The sequence below is a fragment of the Giraffa tippelskirchi genome, chromosome 3, assembly GCF_054371585.1.
Source record: "Giraffa tippelskirchi isolate mGirTip1 chromosome 3, T2T-mGirTip1v1.2.pri, whole genome shotgun sequence".
In the NCBI taxonomy this organism is placed as follows: domain Eukaryota; kingdom Metazoa; phylum Chordata; class Mammalia; order Artiodactyla; family Giraffidae; genus Giraffa; species Giraffa tippelskirchi.
The window spans coordinates 52,332,387-52,349,948 of NC_137277.1; the positions used below are offsets into that span (position 1 = coordinate 52,332,387).

General features: G+C 38.1%; 1 protein-coding gene across 3 annotated transcripts in view; it reads right to left on the minus strand.

Moving 5' to 3' along the window:
- The window catches only part of DHX40 (DEAH-box helicase 40), a 46,436-nt gene extending 29,290 nt beyond the window's left edge, over positions 1-17,146 (minus strand). The window contains exons 1-8 of one of the 3 annotated variants that reach the window (XM_081585077.1): positions 17,032-17,146; positions 15,979-16,146; positions 14,413-14,558; positions 12,993-13,112; positions 12,564-12,791; positions 12,280-12,346; positions 11,229-11,360; positions 1,127-1,226 (exon numbers count right to left, since the gene is read on the minus strand). In XM_081585077.1, the coding sequence (XP_081441203.1) occupies positions 1,127-1,226; positions 11,229-11,360; positions 12,280-12,346; positions 12,564-12,791; positions 12,993-13,112; positions 14,413-14,558; positions 15,979-16,146; positions 17,032-17,083 (1,013 nt within the window). In that variant the 5' untranslated portion in view covers positions 17,084-17,146. Of the gene's footprint in view, positions 1-1,126; positions 1,227-11,228; positions 11,361-12,279; positions 12,347-12,563; positions 12,792-12,992; positions 13,113-14,412; positions 14,559-15,978; positions 16,147-16,971 lie in introns of all 3 variants that reach the window. The other 2 variants (XM_081585076.1, XM_081585078.1) reach the window with 2 other exon arrangements.
- Positions 17,147-17,562: the final 416 nt, after the last annotated feature.

Below are 17,562 nucleotides of genomic sequence, written 5' to 3' on the forward strand. Positions count from 1 at the left end.
AGAGAAGGAAATGGCAACTCACTCCAGTATTCTTACCTGGAAAATCCCATGGACAGAGGAGCCGGACAAACTACAGTCCATGGGGTTCCAAGAGTCAGACATGCATTTAGTGACTAAACAACAAAAACAAATGAAAAACTTGAAAATCAGCTCTAAACCATTCTAACAGGTTCAGAATTAGCTCCATTTAGCCTTTAACAACACCACTTTAAGCCAATTAAATGGAGAACAAGTCAGGTAAAAAACTAAGTCAGGAACAGTACTAAGTCTATCATTCACTAAGGAAACATTCTGAAAGACGCTATTTCATGACTACTGCCTTGGCTGCAAACAAAAAATTACAAAGCTTAATTTACTCAAGAGAATTGCTTAGTGAAACCATTATTTTTAAAGTTAAGGAGAGAAGTAGAGGAAATTAAACTTCCTCTTAGATCTGGACTATCATTTTACCCAAAAGCAACATACAGAACCTTTGGGGCAGGTCCAGTCATCCTGTGGCAGAGACAGACTTAGTTAAGGACAGAAAATATACTGGGTAAAAGATAAGCATCCAGAAAGAATGTTGCTCAAAGGGCTAAAAGAACTTCTCATTTAGCTATCAGTCTAGACTTCAAATTTCCAAGTGTTTCTCTACAAAATTTCTCAAAAATTTGATGGCATCATTGATTACACTGAAATATAAAGTCCATTTCACAAAAAGGTGAAAAGCAAGAAGCAGTACCTCCAGATAAATACTTGGATTTACAAAGCTAACTATATGAAGTGGAACTGACAGGTCAGAAGGGAATATCAGATCATCTTAGGTATCCACTGGTAATGGGAACGTAGAAAAACACATTTGGCCTCCCATTTAAAGAAACCCTTGAAACATTACACATCATCTTTAATTTGGAAAGAGAAAGCTACAAGTTGCCAAGTACAAGTATTTAAAAGTATCAAAAGACATACTATATGCACCTCCTACTCCATTTCCTATTCAGAGCAAACAATAACTACAAAAAATGATGGGTGATTACAAGTTAAGTAGGTGAGAGGGAACTGGTGGAGGGCATAGAGACACAAACTTAATATTTTATGATTAGCTAAGTGGCTTCCTTGGCTTTAAAAGGAATTTTAAAAGTTATACCTGATTCCATCTATTGTCAAAGATGTTGCGGAAATATTGGTGGATATGACACATTTTCTAATTCCAGGTGGAGGCGGCAAAAATATTCTTCTCTGTTGATCTAAAATATATATGAAAAGAAAAGAATAATTCACAACATGCTTGTGTCAAACTCAAGTTGTGAAAAACTCATTTCTTTCCATTAGAAGTTGTTTTCTTCACCTCTTTAATTATCTTGAATTAAAAATACAATAGCAAGAACTACTTTTTTACTCATCTTTTACTATTAAGATATCTGGATCCATGGAACCAGACTATTATTGCTAAAATAAATCCTACAGCAGTCCTTTATGTAGGTCATAGCTTCCTTCGAGACTTTAAAAACTGTGGGCCTCATCTCCATTAAAAGTCACATATGTACACATACACAAAAATTTTCCAACAATACCAGGATGTTCGGGGGCTCTCTAAAGCCCATCCACGCACTACAGATTAAGAACCTTTCTATGCTTTAAAGATTGATTAACTAAGGCAGTTTTTACTTTTTCAGATGACTCCATCTCTAAACAAGCAACACCATCCTGATTTTCACTACCCACACATTCTGAAGGGTGGGCCCCAGCAGCAATGCTTAGAGTAACTTTGCTCCTCTGGCCATAGTTTATGGTGCCAAGGATAAACCTCTCTCCAGCTGGGCCAGTTCTCATTCTCCTTTGAATCTCTTGGGATAAGGTCCAAGAGATGCTCAATTTGATTAGGCCAGTCTCTTGCAAAGAGGAAAAATTAACTTGTGAAACATAAGGAAGTGACTAACATATATGGAGGAAAGCTAGTCTAAAGAGAGGAAAGAATGAATCATCTGTAACAGTTCAGAGAGTATTTCTGGGTGCCCAGCAATCTCCAAGCCTTAAGAGACATGGTATAAAACAAGCAGAAAGATGGATTTGGCCAGACTTGCCCTCCTGCCTGGTTAAGCAGAGAACAGAACAGGAGAGTTACTGTTTGCAAGGAAATGATAACAGCATAGGTAAAAGGAGATAAGTGAAAACTGTTATAAGTCTTGATGCATTCTGAAAATTGTTAAATTAAAATAGCGAATTGGCAGACACAGGAAGTAATCATCAGAAAGATGTTTAAAACTGAGGTCAGAAATGATGATACTGACAATGTCTACAATGCTAAGTTTTCAAATGAGTGGTCATGGTGGGATGAAGGAAAAGGTCACTAAAGCTCGAGGGGTCAAGCAAGAAATTTGGGTAGATTGTCTATTTCAGCGACCTCCAAAAATCAGGAGTGGTCATTCCAGGGAGTACACAAGTCAATCTACTGGCATATGAAAAGAAATTACCAGCATATGTATTTATATTTGTATATATAAATTTGTATTTGTATCTGTATATATATATATTTCAACATATATATTTATATTGAACAGTAAGTATATACATATACTGTAAAAAGAAAAAAATTTTAATGCATGGTTGCATTTGATTTCCACAAGATATACCCACATTTGTTTTGAAAATTTTTTCTACTTGAGCAACCTCAAGTTGTTCTCTCCTCAGCAGCCAAGGAAATCTTAACCAAACCTGTTTTTAAATAAAGTACAAAACCTGTTTCCAAATAAAATCTTACAAAGATCCAGATATTCCCAATATACAAAACAGACCAAAGTTGAACTCTCACAAAGGAGAAAAGGAATGACACAGACAAGCACAGTTTTAAAATCATGTACTGGGCCAACCGTCTCATTTTATAGATGAGAAAACTAAAGGCCAGAGAGGTCAAGTGGCTTGCCCAAGATTCACACATAGACAGGCAAGTTTAAAATCAAGTCAAGTATTACTGCTCTTCTTCTATATCATTCTGAAATTAATTTCTTAAGTAAAAAAAGTGCTAGAAAGGTAACTTACACATCGGTGATAAAAATTTATTTTTTAGGTGTTTCTTAGATTTAGCTAGCTCATTTCTTCCAGATAGTTCAAATGAGTCATACACTACCCAGTATTTCACATTATATGTCTACACATTTATCTGTTGTCTATCTATTCTACTACAATGTAGCTCTGTAAGAACAAGGACTTTCGAACAAGGACTTTCTCTTATTCAAGACATACCACTCCCCTCCCACCCCAGTACCTAAAATGCCTGGACCATAGAAAGTGCTCAATAAAGTTCAACGAATTGATAAATTTTAAGATGCATGGTATAAATAATAGAGATCCTTCTACTTTTAAAATTCCACATTACCGTAAAAGTTTACATAAATTAGAAATGTCCATTCTGAACATATTTATGATCAACTGTTTTTCAATTAACTCATTTCTAAAAGTACCTAATTTTAGTCTTCAATTCAAGCAAGATTTCAGTTTATCACTGTTTACTAGTCAATTAAAAAGTCCTTCAACTGCTATTTTGACAAGACTCACGTTTGTTTCACATTTACATTTCACCCATATACTTTAACACCATATTCCACAAGTATAAACATATGCCAATTTTATGTCTCTTTGTACAGGTTCAGGGGGAAAGTTAAATACCTATATCCTAAAGCACACTCTCACTTTCCACAAAGAAAAGGGGCAACAATCCTTTCACTGCGTGTGAGCTTAGTTCCTCAGTAGCGTCTGACTCTTTGCTACCTCAAGGACTGTTGCCCACCAGACTCCTCTGTCCATGGAATTTTCCAGGCAAGAATACTGGAGTGGGTTGCCATGCTCTCCTCCAGGGGATCTTCCTGACCCAGGGATCAAACCTGCATTTCTTGCATCTCTTGCACTGGCTCTTTACCATGTCTCCTCCACCAGGCTATTTACCACTGAGCCAGCAGGTAGGACCCCCTAATAAGGTACCGGGATGTAAATTAACAGGCGAGGAGGGAGGATTGGCAAAAAGATGTTCTAAAATCTACCAAGAAATAAAGATACTGAGGCTAGACCACTTAACACTCTTAACGTTCCTAAGATACATGTATGTTCCATATTATATGTTAGGGCCAACTGAAACGTCCTCATAAAATTTGTTTCAAATTGTTCCTAAAGCAGAAACATGTTTGAAAGAGAGCGAGTGTGTGTGTGTGTGTGTAAGAGATAAGAGAAAGAGAGAAAATGTGTATAAAAGGAACACAGAGCTATAAACAGAAACTGATAATCAAAGGGGGAAAAAAATGATTCTGGAACAAAATAAAAGTAGTACAACATGGTTCAGCTCAAACTCTACCCCCACTGAAAGTCATTTTTGGGTGCATCAAAAATATCTTGAGAATCCTCACTAACACAGCTGAAAATCAAACTTCTGACACAGAAAAAAAGCTTGAGATAATCAGTAAATGCAGTTGAAAAGAAAAAGTAACTGGAAGGAAGCTAAAGTATATGGAAGAGAGGCAATCAACATAATAATTAAAACTGCAGATCCAAAGAGCAACCAATTTATTGTGTTTGTGGTGGTAGTTACACAGATACATGTGCGTGTGTACTCAATTTCTAAGTCATGTCTGACTCTTTGCAACCCCCTCAGCTGCAGACACCAGACTCCTCTGTCCATGGGATTTTCCAGGCAGAAGTACTGGAGTGGGTTGCCATTTTCTCCTCCGGGGATCTACCTGACCCAGGGATTGAACCCACGTCTCCTGCATGTTTTGCATTGGCAGGTGGATTCTTTACCACTGAGCCACCTAGGAAGCCCCTACACAGATATGTACATTTCTCAAAACTCATGAAACTATATACTTAAAACAGGCATAGTTTATTGTATGAAAAGTATACCTCAATAAAGTTGATTTTTTAAAAAAGCACATAAAATTCCAGGAAAATTTTACTATAAAACACTCAACACCAAAAAATATTCTAAATGAAACTATTGAACTTTAAGGATAAAAATAGGAAATTTTAAGCAATCAGACAGATAAAACAAATCACTTACAAGGAGGGGAAAAAAAATCAGGCTGGCCTCAGACTTCTCCGCAGCAACACTCAATGCCAGAAGACAACTGGACAACGTCTACCAAGTTCTAAGGAAAAGAAAGTGTAACCCAAGAACATAAAACCCAGCCAAGATGTAGCTCAAGTATAAAGGCAAAAGCCTGACATTCTTAAACAAAAGAAGTACAAAAAAAACAAAAACAAAAACACCCAGGATCCCTTCTATTAAAAAAAAAAAAAAAAAGGTTAAAATCTACCCAATCTAAAATTAATCGAAAGTAATTTAGGAATGGAAAAATCATGGTAAAAGGATTGATGATAAACACTGAATACATCTGAACAATGTAAAAATAACTGACAAAAATCAGAAGGGAGGATATAGAAGAATATAAGTACTTAAGTCCTCATCTTTCAAATCAGGCAATAGATAAGATCTCCAATCAAATATTGTCTAATTTTAGCATATGTGCTGCCAAAGTAAGCACCAAATATAGTCTAAAAAGAAGATAGTAACTTCAGCTTAGTATTTTTCATTTTTTTAAACTTAGAGCAATCTTTTATAAAATATTACCTCATGGTAAAGATTTACTTGAAGTTAAAAGTTAACAATTCCTTCAAGTAAATTCAAGTAAAATTACTTTTTAAAAAAGCAACTAATAGCATAATCTCACTCTTGAAAAAGTATTTCTTTCAGCCTACCTACTTATCCTTCTATATGTACACATGTACACACACACATACACAGAGATCTGAATAATGTTTTTTCTAATGTTAAAGATGGTTATTTCTGGATGGAGTTTGAGGTGATTTCTTTAAGTTTACCTTTGTAATTTTGTACACTGCTTGAATTCGTTATAATGAAATTGTATCATTTTCCCTCAATTGAGTAATTTTTCTTTAAAGAGACACCATCTAGGTTAATTCTGCATAGTGGAAAATGCATTTTTGGGGTACTTTTCTGTACTTTTAAAACTTCTACAAAGGGCAGAAAAGAAAAACAAAGGATCATATATGTAAAATCAACCCATTTTTCTCAAAGAAAAATCTAAACAGTAAAACATATCTAAATGTATAAATAAAAAGGTCATAACAATATACCTCAAAATATTAATAGTGATTATCACTTAATCATGTTAGTGGCATCTAAGTTTAATTATTTTTCTTACTTTGATGATTTTATTGTCTTAAAAAAGTATGTATTTCTTTATAAGATAAGATAAAATTTTTCATTTGGGGAGAAAACACATAGACTAAAAGCTTTTATGTGAAACTCACTAGCCTTATTCCCCCACATCTTTAATCTTAACATTTAAGGAAACTATCCTAGACACTTGGTACTCAACATATTGAAAGTGGTATCTTTATTTTGTAAGCAGAAGAGAAAAAACTATTTTTGCATGTATGCAATAATCTAAATGAGCAGTTTCTCCTCTTTTAAAATGTTGCACACCACCCCAAGGTAAAGCTCCTCTCCTTTTCTTCATCTATTGTGGAAACACATGTACTGTTAGATCCTCCACTACTGAATAAATAACCAGTAATCAAATGTAGATTCACCATGTGACCTCAGGAACATCACTTAGCCTCTATCTGTAAAATAAAGAAATCTGATTATGCATATATATACAGGTATATGTGCATTTTTCTAGAAAAACAGCCATGGCTTTCATTACTTAAAAAAAAATCTACGATTCCCACCCTCCACAAAAGGCTTCTGCACTGAATTAGAGAATTAGTTCAGTGGTAAAAATGCCTGCTGCTGCTGCTGCTAAGTCGCTTCAGTCGTGTCTGACTCTGTGTGACCCCACAGACGGCAGCCCAACAGGCTCCCCCGTCCCTGGGATTCTCTAGGCAAGAACACTGGAGTGGGTTGCCATTTCCTTCTCCAATGCATGAAAGTGAAAAGTGAAAATGAAGTCGCTCAGTCGTGTCCGACTCTTAGCGACCTCATGGACCGCAGCCTACCAGGCTCCTCCGTCCACGGGATTTTTCAGGCAAGAGTACTGGATGCAATGCAAATAATTGTCACTTATGAAGCAACAAGTATATTTCAGTTCATAAATTTTTGTAGGGGTTCAGCTTTCCCTAAATGCACAACAAACATGAAGGAGTGTAAGACCTGAACAAAAAGGAGGAAGTAAGAAGAGAGAAAAGGTTTGAGAGAAACAAGAATAAGGTTCTTATTCTTGAGTTTGGTACAAGACATTAATATAACAGAATACCAAGCAGAAAGTGAAAAACTTGGAACTCAATTAACAAACATTTAGTTAGGACTTTTTCAACACACAGTACTTGTCCTCAGGAAGTTCACAATCTCATAGAGGGGATGAAACAATCGTAACTCAAGTTAAATGTGTTAAATGCCACAAGAGGTCCAGTAAAGCACAAGGGGGTTCAAACGAAGAAGAGATAAAAGCCAGTTGTGAGGAGGGAAAGCAGGAAGGGTTTATGGAGTTGGTTGCACTTGTGAAACAAAATAGCAGAATTTCCAACAGTGAGGGGGGAGAATAAAAGGGAAAGGAGGAGTTCAAGTTCAGAAAGGAGCAAGACAGAATCACAAAAATGTTGCCCGAGGAAAAGAAATCAAAAATAGCTCTTACATTTTGAGCCTGAGTGAACATCACAAGGGGTAGGGGTCTGGAGGAGTTCAGCCCAGGGAGCAGGGTCCTATGACCTGGTAGTTGTAGGAATACCTCAGCACCTCTTCACATTTGACAGATGAGAATTTTTTATGTTAAGCAGGGACATGTTTAAAGATGTCTCTTTAAAACAGCCACACTCACAGCTAGTTCAGAAGTTAAGAGCAAATATAAAATATCCACCTCATAATTTCTACCTAGTCACTAAACCTATCAAACCCCCTCACTCCAGGCTATAGGCAGGAAACCCTTCTTCCCTCTCCTCACTCCCAAATGCAAGCTGTCTGTTCCTGAAGCTAATAGGAAATAAAAGAAATAACATCTTATTAAGGTCTCTCCCCACACCCAAAGTAGCAATAACAAAGAAACTAAGTGCTATATTGTATTTACCAGGCTTATAAAGAAAGCCTTAGATCCCAGGAACCTGCTACTGTCTCTCTACTTAATCAAATTCCATCTCACCCATTACTCAGTACCTCATCGGCTCCATCTGAATGCCTCTTTGCACTGTCATAAACTGCTACAATAAATATGGTTATGATCATAGTGGATCACCAGTAGCTCACCTTACAGTGCCCTTGGAAGCAGAAGGGGAACTAAAATAAGGAACTAAAATTAATAAACAAAACCCTTCAGTAATGGCTCTACTCAAACCCAATTTCACATCTTTACCATTTACCTATGTACACCAACTGGAATCAAGATTGCCAGGAGAAATACCAATAACCTCAGATTCACAGATGACACACCCTTATGGCAGAAAGCGAAGAAGAACTAAAGAGCCTCTTGATGAAAGTGAAAGAGGAGAGTGAAAAAGTTGGCTTAAAACTCCAACATTCAGAAAACTAAGATCATGGCATCCGGTCCCATCATTTCATGGCAAGTAGATGGGGAAACAATGGAAACAGAGACTTGATGTTTTTGGGCTCCAAAATCACTGCAGATGGTGACTGAAGCCATGAAATTAAAATACGCTTGCTCCTTGGAAAAAAGGCTATGACCAAACTAGACAGCATATTGAAAAGCAGAGACATTACTTTACCAACAAAGGTCTGTCTAGTCAAAGCTATGGTTTTATCAGTAGTCATGTATGGATGTGAGAGTTGGACTATAAAGAAAGCTGAGTGCTGAAGAATTGATGTTTTGAACTGCGGTTTTGAAGAAGACTCTTGAGAGTCCCTTGGACTGCAAGGAGATCCAACCAGTCCATCCTAAAGGAGATCAGTCTTGAATGGTCATTGGAAGGACTGATGCTGAAGCTGAAGCTCCAATACTTTGGCCACCTGATGGGAAGAACTGACTCATTGGAAAAGACCCTGATACTGGGAAAGACTGAAGGTGGGAGGAGAAGGGAACGACAGAGGATGAGATGGTTGGATGACATCACCGATGCGATGGACATGAGTTTCGAGTAAACTCTGGGAGTTGGTGATGAAGCCAGGGAAGCCTGGCGTGCTGCAGGCCATGGGGTCGCAAAGAGTCGGACACGACTGAGCAACTGAAGTGAACTGATATACACCAACAAAGAAAATCACATACACTGGGATTTAAGGCTGAAAGCTGGCTAAAGTCATATTGGAAGGAAAATGAACGCCAAGTTATTAAGTTGGCATTTTAATTCATTTGGCAATAGGAAATGACTGGAGGTACTGAATAGGAGATTAACACAATCAGAGCTGTGCTTTTGGAAGATTATATTTACCACAGCAGGTAGGATGCCAAATTAAATCAGGGAAAATCAGTTAGCTGGATATGTTAACAACCCAGGAATGCAAACCGAGGATTCCAATTCTAAGGACAATGAGGGAAAAAAGAAGAAAAACGAAGGCTCTGGAGAAGATAAAGGTAAAAGAAAACCTGTAGGAGTTGCCACGTGCTTGGACTGTATGATCTAGGAGATGATGAACACACCAGAAAGCCCTGTGACACCCAGGAGACCTCGAGTGCAGGAGACAACTACAGACAGCTTTCAGGAGTCATCACAAAGAAGTGACAGGTGAATCCTAGAAGACAACCTCTCCAAAACAGAGAATTCTAAGAAAATCGCAAGCTAAGGAAGAAACCTTAGAAATAGTCATATTCAGAGGGGAACAAAGGTCAGGGAGGGTGGTAAGGCAACAGCCTTATGGAAATAGTGGTTAAAAGAACCAAATAACTATCCTAGACAACCACATTTAAGGAGACTTATTATTAACCCAAAATCAAAATACAAACTAATAGAAAAATGCCATGAGATTTGAGGAACAGGTCATTAGCAAGCTTTAACAAGTATAAAAACTGAATTTCAGGAAGATAAACAAGAAGCAATGGCAGATAAAGAACAATTATTTTCAATGTGGCAGTAAGATAGAAAGAATGAACTTCTTTATTTTATACAGAAGAAGAAGTGAAGTCGCTCAGTCGTGTCCGACTCTTTGCGACCCCACGGACTGTAGCCTACCAGCCTTCTCTATCCATGGGATTTTCCAGGCAAGAATACTGGAGTGGGTTGCCATTTCCTTCTCCAATACAGAAGAAGTATGTATGTATTATTAACAACTAACACAAAGCAACTATACCAGGTTTTGAATTATCTTATCAGTTACAAAGTAAATTACAAAGAATTAGTAGATAAAATCTACAAAGTAAATGAGAATCTTAAATACCTAACCATGACCCTACGAATTCCCTTGAAGATGTAATAATCTAAAATAGATGTCAATGTTAAGTGTGAGGGCCCAAGACCATCACAAAAGGAATTTCTAAAATGGCATGTCTATGGTTATTTACCAACACATACATTTCTGAACTGTTTTCGTTAATATATGGATAAGAACCACCTACTCAATGAAAACAAAACAACACATAAAATATAAAAACATTCAAATGCTTTTCTGCATTATATAAATGCTAATTCCAGTCAAAGTCCAAATAGGAGGCTACAGGTTAACTCCCCTTTCGTATTACAAGTCAAATTCCACAATACAATAACTATACAAAACAAATTCTAAACCTCATTCAGTAACATTTATTATGAACAAATAGAATGATCAGAGTTAGAATTTGCTCTCTGAACTTAAAAACGAACTACATCATACCTGAAAAGTAGACTAGTATGTGTGGCTACATAAAAAGAAAACAATCCACTCTCTCAGATGCATCTGGATACATAAGATTCCTAGAAATTCTGTGGCAGTGGCAAATTAGATTTGATTTATGGTACTACTAGTAAGGAATTATAGCCCTCATTTCAAAAAATTAATAACAATATTTTTGTTTTGCTGGAAGAGGACACAGCCCTCTCTTAACAACTGTAAGGGGGATAGATGACCAAAGTCTTGAAAAAGTGAATGTGAAAAGGCTTCAATTAAAAAAAAAAGTCACGTCTCAAGGGATGCAGGATGGTTCTCCAAACACTATTTCTTGATCTGAGTTGCTGGTTACAAAGGTGAATTCACTTTGTGAAATTCATTGACCTAAACACTTACTAGCTGCACACTGTATCTGTATACATGTGATTATCCAATAGATTATTCAATATAAAGTTCTTTAAAAATCAAATTTTCTGTTCTAGTGAGGAATTACCTGTTGTCATAGATCCATAACAGGGCAATATTAACAAGCCATCTAGAGTGGTATCTTGGACATCATAATCATAATCAACAGATTCTGCCATCTGAAAAAGTAACTCACAACTTTTTTCAATTTCAAACTGACCTGAAATGAGGGGAGAAAATAATGTCAGCAACTGAACAGCAAAATTAATTTAAAAATGAAAAAGAAAAACCCTTCTAGATTTAAGTCAGTTTCGCATATTTTAAATATCTCATTTGATCTAAAGTAGATGAACACAAGTTGTACCCAATCCCAACATAAAATTAAAAATACAAGAAATACCAGTTTCCAAGGAATTTAAATCTCTAAAGGAATAAAAACATTTACAGTCATCAAGTCTTTCATCTTGCTAACATGGTATTTGAGGAAGATTCAATGAAGTTAATCGTTAGCATAGGGGATACTGCATTCGATGTACTTCAAAATACTTAAGTTCCTTAAAAAGGCTAAGAGATTGTTACAATGCCTCACTTCTGACATTAGCACAGGCAGTGTAGGAGGTGAGCCATGAAATGACTCAGATCTGTTAGCAGAATGCTGCCACTTGAAGAATCACACTAGTCTGAGATTTAACTATTCTATTTTTGATCCAAAAAAGCACGCCTATGAGACACGGGTTCCACACCTTATGGACTGCTACCACACAGCACCACCCCGCCACTCAAAGAAGAAAGCAGCCAGTAGGATGTCTTTTGAAATAATGAAATTAGTCGTTCAGATCCAGGAGTGGTTAACAGCTCTACATACAGTAATAAAAATATTAATATTTTATCATTCAGTATCTTCCTACTAAAAGGTCAGTGTATTTTACCTATGTTTAGTAAGGAGACTTGTGGCTTTTAGGGCAGTGTAGAATTATCTTACATATCTCATAATAGATACAACATCTAAAACTACTCAGAGAACCATAAAAGGATAAAATGAGTAGAGCCTAGATTTTCCACAAAGGTACACAGTAGTGTGGTGCCACATTCCCCTCGTACAAAGGGCAGAATTTTTAAACCTGGTACTGAATGCTCACCAGTCAGAAAAACCAAGATGTCTCCAGCCATTTCATTCAAGTGGATATCCATGGTCACTTTCACAATCTAAAGCAAGAAACAACAAGCATAAAATGCTAGTGGAGATAAAGTCCCCCCCACCACCACTTCCTCAGTTCCACAGAAAAATTAAATTTGCTTCTCAAAAGTCCTAGGACCTATGAAGGCTGCCATTAAAGTACTAGAAAAAAAATGAATTATCAAACTACTCAGTCAACTAGAATCATAGACACAGAAAAGACATAAAAAGGATGCCAAGTAATACCGCTTGAATGTATGCAGTATTTTCTCTATCTCGTGGACCAATCAAATTGCAGAATTTTTCTCTAACTGGATAAAGCCTTCCAGGTATATCAAATATTGGACAATTTCCAAAGAATGCAGAGAGCTTGGCTAATTCCATTGTTGCTGACATCACTACGACCTTTAAATGCTCCTTCCTGTTAGGAGACTTCTCCTGAAATAGCTTCTTCAATAAACCAAATAAGATGTCCTGAAAGAAAAATAAATTTCTAATAAGTCACAAGTGTATATAACAACCAACTTATTTTAAATATTTTGCTCTCCTTAACCAAAGGATTCTTATTTTAATCTATTAAAATGTAAGGAAGGGAAGGCAATTCACTGTACAGTACAAAGCTACCCTCAAAGAAGTAAACTGTCTAATAAATAAGCAATAAAGTAAAACACTCACTGTAGTTAGAGTTCTCTCATGGGCTTCATCCAAAATAATGACACTGAACTTGGTAAGATTTGGATCTCCCAGAATATGTTTCAGTAAACATCCATCAGTCATGTATTTGATTGCTGTTTCCTAATGTTCAAACAGCAGAGTATATTAGCATACACATAAAAATCACAGAAACGCACTCCTGTTTTGCAAATTAAATTTTTCCCCTCAAATGTACAGACATCAGGTGACCAAACTAATCTGACTAAATAAGAGAGTACATAAAATAGTCTAATAATATATTTTAATAACATGGATGGTAAATTATGAAACTTGTGATTTACACAGGCAGGAAAACTAAGGGGAATGTTCTGGGATAAAGCAACAATAAGGAAATACAATGAAGTCAGTGGAAAGTGGTTAAGACAACGCAGTGACCTCTGGTGAGCAAGCTGTGGGAAACAATAATGAAATGGGATTCGTCCCCCATCTCAGCTGCTATTTTAGAGAACTTAGGAAACAAAGGAAGGTGGCACCATTCTTCTCAAGCTGTTCTTCCCTGACCATTTTCCTATTGCAAAAATAGAATCAGCCGACTAGCATTAAAAGAAGGTGAGAATGGGAGGAGTTAACAACAGAGCTATCCATAAAACAAGGCAAGGAGAAAAGAAAAATCCAGCAGTGACCACCAGGAACGCAAAGACAGTATTCTGGGGAGTTATTCTGTGCCACTATTGCTAGCCATTCCTATTAGGGACCATAAGCAAATCAGGGATTATTTTGCATCTGGTTGAGGATTCAGAAATCCTGAGGGGATATAAATTGTGGCTATGAACTATTACCATGAATACAGAAGATGCTCAACAAATATTTGCTCAATAAGTTTGTTAACTGTCAGTTTTCCACTGACTTCAGGAATTCAACCATACAATATGGACGAACCTTGAAAACATTAGCTAAATGAAATAAGCCACACAAAGGACACAATATTGCATGATTCCACAGTTTAGGTATATAGAAATGCATAGAGATGTAACGCAGAATAGAAGGTATGAATGTACTTAATGCCACTGCACTGTTTACCTAAATGTGATCTGAAAATACTAAAAATAGTAACCCTTATTTTATGTATATTTTACTACAATAAAATTTCTTTTCAAAGAACACAAATGTAAGTTACATGTCAAGAACGGTTACAGCTAAAATACACAAGGGAATCCTATGAAAAAATCAACTGTCACAAAACTAACTGAGAAGGGAGAAAAGGGGATAAATTAGGCACCTAGGACAAGACATTAATAACAGGCAATACAAATTAATTCTAATCAGAGGCTTTGTTTCTTTAAAATGCAAACGGAATTTTGAAGTCAAAATCTTCCATAACTTTTCCCACTCTTTCTATAACTTTACACTACTTAACTAAATACAAACAAAACTTTGGTACCTTGGAGCTGCAATCATCAAAACGAACTTGGTATCCTACTTTGGATCCCAATGTACATTTCATTTCTTCAGCAACCCTCTGAGCAACAGATATGGCAGCTACTTTTCGTGGCTGGGTCACACCAATCATACCATGTTGTGAAAACCCTACCAGATCCAGAGGCAAAAAACACAAAAATGTTAACCATTGCTTCCTATTAGAGTTAAACTGTTTCTGGTCAATCGATACAAACTGTTCAAGAGTTTCTAAAAGAAAACTCTGCAAAATTAACAACATATTGTTTTACATTTGCACCATGGAAATTTAAATATTAATTGAAAAGAAGAGCATACATGAATAACCATAAACATACACATAATTAATAACCATTCTCACATACATAATACATATTAACAACCATTTAAATGTACATATTTTAATTAGATTTTTTTCCAATTTCAGTCTTAAGATTTACTCTAAAGAGTAAGCCATGAATTTTTAACCCCTAGGAAGACATAAAATTCCACACACTTCCTAAAATAGATTTACTTTTTCCACAGAAGTTTAAATATACCACTTTTCATAGGTTCTACATTTTAGCATCTCTGAAAGGGAAATGCATCTTATAACTGATGGTATTTTTTTCTTTACTAATAGTACATAAAATAGTGGTATGTCTTAACAGCATCTTTTTAAAAAAAAAATTTATTTATTTGTTTATTTATTTTTGGTTGTGCTGAGTCTTCATTGCTGCGTGGGCTTTTCTCTAGTTTCTGTGACAGGGACTCCTCTCCAGTTGTGGTATATGGGCTTTTCATTGCAGTGGCTTCTCGTCTTAAGCTCTAGGGTGTGAGGGCTTCAGGAGTTGCAGCTCTTGGGCTCTAGAGCAAGGGTTCACTAGTTGTGGCACATGGGCTTAGTTGCTCCACTGCATGTGGGATCTTTCCAGACCAGGGATCCAACCCATGTCTCTTGCATTGGCAGGCAGATTCTTTACCACTGAGCCACCAGGGAAGCCCAACAGGTAGCATCTTAAAAGACCTGATTTATCAGAGTAAATTAATATATAAGCTAAGAAATTTTTATAATATCCAACACAATTTTGCTGTATATCAACCTTATGATATAAAGTTTTACTGTATTGAAAGGAAAGACACTGTATGGGTAATTTGTTAGCTGGCTCGGTGTTAGGAAAATCAAGGAATAAACAGATACCTGATATCACTCTGGAAAAAGAACCCAGAAATAGTAATGTCAGCAACAGATACCAATATATCCCTTCCCCTGAAAATCATTTCAATACCCAACGTTCAACAGTCTACTGCAAGACAACCTACTCTACAGCAGAGAATCAATATCTACCTATAATTCTATTTGGAATTATTATGGTAACTGAAAATGCCATTTCAACTAATTCCTGAATCTGAAATAAGACTGTAAAAAAGAGCGGAATATACTAGGACAGTGTGCCAAGAGAAGAATTGGACTGTAAAACAAATGATAGGCATTTATGTAATACAGAAGTCCTATTAGCTGTTAAGAGGATATTTTTTAAATGCTCCGAATATTATCCCAGAATAAAATTACCTGCTTCATATAGATATTTTGGGAGTTGAGTTGTTTTACCACTTCCTGTATTTCCAGTAACAATAAGGAATGAATTGTCCCTCACAGCTTGAATAAGCTTTTTTCTTTGTTTCTGAATGGGAAAAGTTGGAGTAGTTCCTCCCTCCTGTGATGTGCATCCTTTCTCTTCTGTAATGACAGGGGGGTGGGGGGGATGTGGAATTAAAAGGCCTGTAAAGATATCTCAATTTCCCAAAACTGAAAGAGTGACAATAGAATTTTAGGGCTGGAAAGAATCAACCCATGACTTCTCGGTGAAATCCCTTACATCCCATTTGCGAGCGAGTGTTTCTAAGCTCAGAGCAACTTTTTAGTGAGATCAACTTGAGCATGTCTTAATGCATGACTCAAAGTATCTGACAAAGTAAGCCTAGCACAAGGCAATGTATTTGCAGGTATACCTATCCATAAGCACAAAACCCAATTTTATTAAATAACAGACCCCAAAATTGGAATAGGGCAGAAAAACTCTCAGCTGAATTAAAAGCCACCTGTATTTGCTTCTGATTCACGGTTCAAGTTAGGTCCCCGTTCAGAGTGACTGATATCCCAGAAGGCCAAGTGGTGGGTAACCATGGAAACTGGCTCCTGGAAACTGGCTCCCTTCATACCGTACCCAAAGGCAGGCTGGCGGCCCGGCGGAGGGGTGGGGGGGAACGGGTGGGTAGAGAACAAAGGCTTTCTGAGCCTATTTAAGAGCAGGACGCGTCCCGGCGTTGGGGTGCACTTTTTTGCCCCCCAGCAGGGTTTTCGCCCAACTTAGGTCTGGGACCGCCCCTCTCCAGTCCAAAGTGGCTCACTGGACGCAAAGTTCGCCTCCGGCTTGGAGGGCGACAGGAAGGCTGCAGCCTGCAGCCTCCTCTTCTCCGCCTGTCTCAGGCGGACTTTCATTCACCGCCCCAAAGCCCCGTGCTACCACTCCCGCTGGCCTCAGCGGGGTCCCGCGGACCGCACCTCTATCCGCGACGGAACCTGCCGAAGGCCGCTCTTCCTGGAGGTCTCTCGATCGCTCACCTTCCTCCTGCCGCCTTGGCGCCCTGCCCGCGACGGCGGGAAACCGGGACATAGACCTGGCCCCGAGCAGAGGTGAGCACGTCCACCGGTCCTGGGGAGATGGGCGGGGAGAGGCGAAGACGCGCCCTGATGACGTAGTGGTGTTTACTTCCGCGCGTGCGACTCGGGCGAGGGGCGGGGGAACCGCCCGATGACGTGGCGCGAGGAGCCCGCCCGCCCGGGCGCCGAGCTGAGTGACTGCCCCCGAGTGTTTCCCGCCCGCCGCCCGCCGCCCGCCGCCCGCCGCCCGCGTGCGCTGCGGCTCCGCGCGCGAAGCCAGCCCCGACGTCCGGGAGGGCCCGGTCCAGGGTCTCCGCTTGTGACGCCTTTTTTTAATCAGGGTCGCTGCAGACGTATCCAACCTTCACACATCTAACGTGATGTGACCCTTTGTCAGCAGCTAGACTCTTTCCTAGCGTTCAGCGTTCCACAACCTTCTCACCTTCAGTGAAAGTCGCTCAGTGGTGTCCGACTCTTTGCGACCGCATGGAC